The 7,766-nt window shown below is 38.5% G+C and overlaps 1 protein-coding gene across 1 annotated transcript; it reads right to left on the bottom strand.

Annotated features, from left to right (window-relative positions):
* Positions 1 to 2,128: 2,128 nt before the first annotated feature.
* On the bottom strand, positions 2,129 to 7,057 carry LOC141250194 (aquaporin-2-like). Its single transcript, XM_073669885.1, has 4 exons — positions 6,653 to 7,057; positions 6,108 to 6,272; positions 4,193 to 4,273; positions 2,129 to 3,370 (listed from the first exon to the last, which is right to left on the bottom strand). The coding sequence occupies exons 1-4, from the start codon at positions 7,019 to 7,021 to the stop codon at positions 3,149 to 3,151; spliced, it is 837 nt and encodes a 278-aa protein (XP_073525986.1). The 5' UTR covers positions 7,022 to 7,057; the 3' UTR covers positions 2,129 to 3,148.
* Positions 7,058 to 7,766: the final 709 nt, after the last annotated feature.

A 7,766-nucleotide genomic window follows, 5' to 3' on the forward strand; every position in this document is an offset into this window, starting at 1 on the left:
GAGCTTTAGGATAAGCCTTCAGTATTCAATCTGTGGGAGTCAGATCCCTGGGAATCTGTTAATCAGCAGAAAAAGTGGCCATGACACTTTGATTGGTAACACTGGCACAGCCCCCATTAGTATAGGAGGCTGTATCTAGTACTGTAGCTTATTCCCTTTTACGTGACCTGTAGTACAAGGCACAGCCATGTATGTATGTATGACTCGTATGTATCGGATATGGCTATTTATACATTGCAAGGGCTCCAGAACTACATACCTTTTTATTCTACTGACTGGATGGGGTTTAGAAGTCTGAACAACCAATCAATCAAATATTGATGATGTATTTTAAGTATAGGCCTACAGTATTTATATCTTAGATAACCCCCTTTAAAATAGGACTTCTATCAATTAGAACTAAGATAGTGGGTGCAACAGTGTTTACAGAGCAATGATGGCTCAGGCTGTAAGCAAACACATGATGTATGTAAATCACCTGCTCTTCTAGACTAAAAGGATCATCTGGAGGATCATCATCTGGAGGATCAAGCCTTTAAAAGAAAGGTGAGGAGCCGCGCAGATCATCCCTCTTAGTTCATCAGTCTAGAGGAATCAGTAAGTTTACATACCTTAATTGACCTTCCACCCTGTGGAGAAGTTCATTGAGTTCTATTGCATTCATTAGTTGTTTTAGGGAATATAAAAGATGATTAAAAAGAAAGAATAGAGGAAAGTAAAAAATCTGATTGAATATAATCGTGCTACATAAAAAAAGGGACAGGATTTCTCAATACGTGTGGGGCTCATTTGTCAGGTATTTACAATTGGCGTATACATTTCTGTCAAAGGGATCACTCCAGTCCTGAAACACATAGTCCCGGATTCATCAAAGGTTTTACGCCAGAATAAGAATCTTTGAAAAGTCTCAAAATTTGAACACAAAGCAAGGCTGTGCTAAAGTGTTGGAATTTTTGACGTTCTGATGTCATCTTCACCCTGCTCCGATAAACTGGGTTCAGCTGGGGCATGACAGGGGCGTAGCGGCCCTCACTCGTCAAATTCATGATGTTCCCAACTGGAATAAGATTTGTGATGAGGTGTACACAGAGCCTCTTAATGCGCCTCTTAATGAATTAGGAGCGTCTGACTGCAGCACACCCCCTCATCAAGACTGGTGTGAAAAACGCTGGTCTGGATGGATTGGGGCCATTGTTTGCATATTCCAGCTGAATCAGCCCTATGCTTATATTAATGCGAGTATCAAACATCCGACATTCATGGTCTGAATATGGACCGCAATGTTCTGACAGGCCATGGGTCTCCTGACCCAAACTCCACAGCCATAGTCATGTATTCATGTGGGAAATGTGAAACCGGCCTAAAGGAAACTCCCTTAATTGATTCCCTTACAGCAATTTCAGGATTTCAACCTGGTACTTATTGTTGGTTTGATTGTCCAATTATCCTGCACATAAAACTACTGTGTATGGTGAAGGAATTTCTCACTTTTTTGGTTTGCTCTGATATAAAGATTCTTATATTCAATAGGTATATGCTTCCGAGATCAAATAGGATCAAATCCTCCTGCTCAAGAAATCTCAACATTAGATAAGGCAGAATTGATTTTCCAGCACTACTGGTTAATTTTTCCACAGCTTAGAGGAAATCTGTCAGCAGTATTTCACTCTCCAAACTATTTATATGTGAATGTAGCTCTCTGAAAGACAAGTCCAGCAATGTCTTTACATGACCAGTCCGTTTCTCCAATACTGAGAAATCAGCATTTGAATCAATATGCCAAAAAGGCTGAAGTGCTTCTGGTGTGTAGAAGCTCTTTCCAAGGGTCTGTTGCTCTATTGCCCATGAAGTGCTTCCTCCTCATTCCTTTTCTGATTGTACCTTTCCTTGATGTCATACTGTAAAGAAGCTATCAGTCAAATTGGAGAAGGCAGCGCTGCACGGAGAATAGAGCTGGAATGACAAAGGCTTGAAAACAGATTTCACTTGCAGAAAGCCCATCAGCCTTATTTGTATATCCATTCAAATACTGATTTCTCAGTAACTGAGGAACAGACTAGCCATGTAAAGGTATTGCTGGTCTTGCTTTTGAAAGAGCTACATGTGCAAATATAGTTTGAGGAAATTCTGCTGACATATTCTGTTTAATATGTTATTGTAAGGGTTGATCACAGTTTAATGTATTGTTATTGATTTGTGATGTAATATATGATCTGACCAGTAGAGGGCTGCGGCGGAAGGCCTGAGTTAGAGCACAGGGGTTTTGGCAGTTGGTGAACGGTTGGAGTGAGGTGAAGAAGAGACTGGAGAGAAGTGAAGGTGTGAATCCTTGGTGAAATTCAGGATTCAGGATATAGCAGTGCGACTCTGGATATGTTGTTGGTGACTGTGAGATGCGCTGTTGGGCTTGACATGAGCCAACTCGTTGAGGACAACCGAGTACACAGCATCTTGCGCTAGGCCACATGAGGCCTCATCTCTAAGGACTTAGGGAGGCCCTGTGTTGAAGAGATCAGCATTCTCTAAGAGCTTTAAGATGGCGTTTCTGCTTATTTGGGGACTCAGCCCAGCAACGACCCTTCTACTTCAGTCTCAGGACGTACCGGTACCATCTTACATCTGAATATATATGCACATTTATCAATAGCTTTATAGAGGTCTAGTTAGTTAGGAGAAAATGCCTCTTTTATAAGAGACATTCCGAAAACTGCCCAGAATAGGCAATTACTAAAGTACTGGCACAACACTGTCCTTTGATTGATTTATGCATAGAAAGGGTAAATCGTATTGTATTTTGCTCGCATATAACTGTTAATTCTGTTTAAGTGTACCTGCATATACTCTTAGTCGGTGTTATTGAGAGGAACTGTTGTCATTGTATTTGTTTCTTATACACTGTTTGCCTACCACCCTTTCCTTTGTTTTTATAAACTGGTTAGTAAATATTTATATTACATTATCTAATCTTTGGGCGTGTCTGCTGATTGCTACTGTACCCCTTGTCCTGTGGCCGTCCCTCGTACAAGTTTCATTATGACAAACTCTGGTCAAACACACTTGTGGCCAGAAGGGACACAGATTTAAATGTCTTCCATTCAAACAATATAACTAGCCACTTTAACGTTTCTTCTTTCCAGTTTACTTTAAATCAGACTTTTTCGGTCATCCCACTTCTTGTTATTGTCTGGGGTGAGTGTAACTCTACTGATTGTCTTCTACGCATATCTCTTTCTTCCCAATCTTCTGCAGGCTCAAGCTCCCCTCGCAGGATCGCTATTCTTTCCGAGAAGGTCTTAGTGTTTGGAATAAGTACAAAGTGATACATCAAGGATCCTAAGGTGGCTCCAAACATTGGTCCTAGCCAGAAGACCTGATAAGAGAATAATGTAGATGATCAAAACTATGATTATTCATTGTCTCACTCTATGCTCTAATATACATATTTTGCTTTCCCAGTTGTCCATTGCCTATTATGGAATGACCCAGCATTTTGTTGACAGTAAACGTATCTGTAGTATTGAAACAGCAATAACTATGGGATGTAAAGTAATGCCACATATCTGTCCTTCTGCACGAAGATCATTTATTTCTAATCCTGGACAATTCTAACTCACTTCTTGTCTAATCTCCCTTGAGTTGCATGTCTCTTACATGTTTATCTTTTCCTTACTGATTATGATGCTTCATTTCGAGGAGGGGGTAGAGGCTGTGACAGTGACCGCAGCCTCTGCCCCCTGCTTTAATGTCGCTTTGTTTGAGTATCGCAGCATCCCACCTGGAAAATCTTGTTTGCAAGAACTGCACTAAAAAGTAAGCAAGAAGATAGGGTCTTTATTTTACTCTTTTCAAGGTAAAAAGCCATGATAAACATAAATATGGGACCTGCCGTGAAAATGTGATTTGATTGCCTTAATAATGCACTGTTCTTGAAACAGGCCTGGAAAAACGTCACAGGTAAAACAAGCATTAATCCAGAAGAAAATGCTTTTGGCCAATAGTGTCTTTACACAATCATGCAAAAATATAATACATGTAATTACTCAGTTACATAATAATTACAAAATGAATAACCTAACAATTATCAATTTGGATAAACCCACAACCCAGCCCATCTCATGTGCACATTGTCATGGCATGGAACTCAGAAAAGACTTTCAGTCACATAATGGAAAAGTCAAAAAGGCAAACTCACCCAATGGGCAGTGAAAATCCCTGTCACTACTGCTGGTGCAAAAGATCTTGCCGGGTTCATGGAGCAGCCTGTATAATAGATCTAAGACAATAATATTATGTAATAAGAATATTCAAATAAAATGCAGCTCAAATAAAAATCATGTACCAAGAATAGTATCTAGTAACCTCGTACAAAAATGTATAATATCACAATTTCTTTATCTTTGGTTTCATCTTTGCAATAGTTACTTTTTGAGTAAATTGGAATTTTTTTAATGGTTAACTTCACCCAAATGACACCATTATGCACTGACCATGACATCTCATCATCCTGAATTGATTCCTCTCTTTAATCAAGATTTTGTTGGATAAAGTGATTGATCTTCAAAGTGAAAGGAACAGAATAGCTGATCCTTTAATGTTGACTTGATTCCCTCTATACTTCAAACAACATCTATACCCGACTACACAAAAACACATATCATCCACATTTTTTGTCCCATGTTTCAGCCACTGAAACCCTCTCGAGAATGATGTGCTATTTGTTTTTAACTAATTTTCAAAGATGTAATAGATAAACTTGATGGAATTTCTGTGTGCTGATGTATGGCCAAAGACAACATAAAAGTTACAAACTTCACAACAAAACAAGCTCACTGATGGATGTTATCTCATTTTGCTGCTAGCAATTTCAGGAAGACAAAAAACATGTAAAGGTCAAAAAGTGCAAAAACCAATTGCAAAAATGCATGCATTTAAATAAAAAAAGTTACTCCAAAGGCATCCATATGGAGACGTAGGACCTCATGGGCTATATAGTTTTCCATCTTGTTTTTCTTGTGTTACTCCTGTGCTCATTACTTTATTTTTTCTTTCTATCCCCATAAACTCCCTGTTAGGAGTGGATCTTTTGAAATTCAATTTTGTCAACTTCTCTGAATTTTCCCTAAATACTCAATTTGTGGTGAATAAATTTGCCATGAATCTCAATGCTGTAAAGCCTCTAATTGTCCAAAAATATATTTACAGCATATTGGAGTCTCTAGGACTGTATTTAAGCCATTTTGAGCACTTTAATACAAACATAGCCTTATTATTGTCCAAGTGACCTCAACCTATATAGCTATGGGAAAACAGATGGTTATGGGAGGTAACCAACAGCTTATTTAACAATTCACTTCACTAACATACTTTTTAAGCTACTTATAATATAAAAAAGGTCCAAAAGTTATCATTTTGCAGGCCAGTTGCCTGCCTTGATTTTGGTGTGCACTGGTCTAATATTGGACTATTACAACAAGGAAAATATGAGTGCAAAAAATATATTTTTTTTACAACATACACATTGTAAGGTAGAAAGTTGCATTTAAATTTCTGAAATGTGGAGATTTTTCTTTTGTCTTTAAAAAATATAAATAAATGAATTATGGCTTGCATGTCTCACAGACCTTGGTTTCAGAGTTCTGATTCAGAAGTAAAATTAAGACAGAGGGTTATTAAACTGCCCTTCTTGTTTGTTGTGTGTGAAGAATAAAAAGAAGTGCTGTTATTAAGGTATTGTTACTTCAGCATATCACAGATCACAGCCACACTGACTATGCAGGTGCATCACCTCCCTATCACATGAATCTTTTTATTATTATGACTGAGACTATTACTCCCATTTTCAATGTACTGTTGTAATATACCACAATCAAATTTATTCCTTTTTGTATCCATATGTGGAATGAGCTGTGCACTTTGTCCTCCTATCCCTATGCTGTGAAGTCCTAAAATGGCTCTGCTTGGCTGGCCCTTACCTTTTATAGTGGCTGTGATAGTCCTCCCTGATTGACTGCACTAGACTATGTGATAGCTCTTAGTCATTATGGGAAAACCCGTGTGGCCACTTTACATTCCTGCAAGACAACTTTTATGCAATCTCTGATACCTACACCAAGGAGGTGTCCAAGTGTCACTGACAGTCCAATAGATAAAGCTGGTGAACCCACATTATCTGTCCTCCGATCGTCAGTAGATGCAAATATACATAAGATTAGTTGAAGTGTTAGAAAAAGCTCAACAACAAAAGCTTTCCCAGCATCAGTATTGTTGAATAACTGCAAAAGAACAGAAGGTTTATATATGTATAAAATATCACCATTATAGCAAAGGAAACATGAGTAAACTCATTTAGTTTTTTTGACTATGTCTATGATTTTTACTTTCCAACAAGTCAAAACTAAAGAGGGAAACCACAATCATTCACAACAAAACGGTACCATTGTGATCAAGTATAATTTGCCATCTACAATTTTTGCACATGATAATACATTTTCTACATTCTAATTGTAATTCATAAGTGTAACAAGCAATCTAACACACAATTAACATAACGGTCAGTGGTAGGCAGTATGGTTGCCCCAAGTTTGTGGCATTTTCATCCAAGCTTTTCTCATGACCCCACCACAAATCAAAGACATCAAATTCAATTTCTTACCCCATTTACTGATAGGTTCCCTCTGACTTCAATGGGAGTGAGTCCTTGAATTATGGCTGCCCCAGACACAGCACCCAGTAACTGAGCTCCCACATAAAACACTGCTCGCAGGCAAGAAATCTGAGAGCCCACCATGAATGCTAGAGTGACGGCTGGGTTAATGTGGGCACCGCTTACATGGCCAAAAGCCTGGACTAGAGTGCCTATACCAAGACCAAAAGCTAAGGCCACTTGAAGAACACTCGGAGGTGCCCCGGGCCAGTTTAAAGATGTGCCTAAACCAAACATAACAAATAAAAGGGTTGCAAAAAATTCCACAAAAACTGCCCTTGTAAAGGCCACAGAACGAAGCTCCCATAGTCTAAGCATTTCTTAAAAAATGTTTTGTAATTGTTTCCTTCACTTCTGAAAAGGAAGTCTGGCAGTTATAATTTTGCTTATATAGTTCAATCAAAATGTAAAAAAACAGGAAGGTGGAGCTTTTTGTTTCATAAAGATAGATTCAAGAAAAAAAATAGACCTCCATAACTTCCTCTGCTATTTGCCTTGAGTCCTTTTGAAAGTAGATACTTATCAAACATCAGAAACGCTAAAATTTGCAATACGAAAGCAGTTTCCCAATCATTAGTAAAGCTCATTACAGCTATCTGCTTCTTCAAGCATAAAACTACGGTAATCATTTAATCTATGCAACATGAAGATTTCTATCATCCTTGCAATTTGCATTTAGTTATTTCTTTAATGGCCTAAAATTTAATGTGAACTCCATTTTCAGCAAAGTTTTCAATAATTTTTAATTAGAGATGGGCAAACCTGAACCGTAAAGTTCGGGGTCCATACAGGACACCTAGTGTCCATGTACGGACCCCAAATGCGGACATCTCCTAGATGTCCGTGTTACTGTTCAGGTTCGGCAGCCTGAACAAAGTTTGTTAAAAGGCTGAAGCACAGCCAATCAACAAGCTTTTCCTTTGTGGGCACTTCCGGCCCCATCACAGCCATGTCAAGTATTGGCATGGCTGTAATTGGCCATCAAACCTTGTAAAAAAAAAAGACGTGAAGTCCTCTCTATTTTTGATAACAAGCGCAGGTAAAACAGACGGCTGCGGGCTTC

Source organism: Phyllobates terribilis, unplaced genomic scaffold, assembly GCF_046119375.1.
Source record: "Phyllobates terribilis strain yellow unplaced genomic scaffold, ASM4611937v1 Scaffold_2__4_contigs__length_985480577, whole genome shotgun sequence".
Lineage (NCBI taxonomy): Eukaryota > Metazoa > Chordata > Amphibia > Anura > Dendrobatidae > Phyllobates > Phyllobates terribilis.

Bases quoted from the DNA above. Each gene is read 5' to 3' on its own strand.
- LOC141250194 (XM_073669885.1), bottom strand. From the start codon at position 7,021: ATGCTTAGACTATGGGAGCTTCGTTCTGTGGCCTTTACAAGGGCAGTT. The intron at 6,273-6,652 runs GTAAGAAATTGA...GTTCTTTTGCAG, and splicing joins GGAACCTATCAGTAAATGGG to TTATTCAACAATACTGATGC. The intron at 3,371-4,192 runs GTGAGTTTGCCT...TTCTCTTATCAG, and splicing joins GGATTTTCACTGCCCATTGG to GTCTTCTGGCTAGGACCAAT.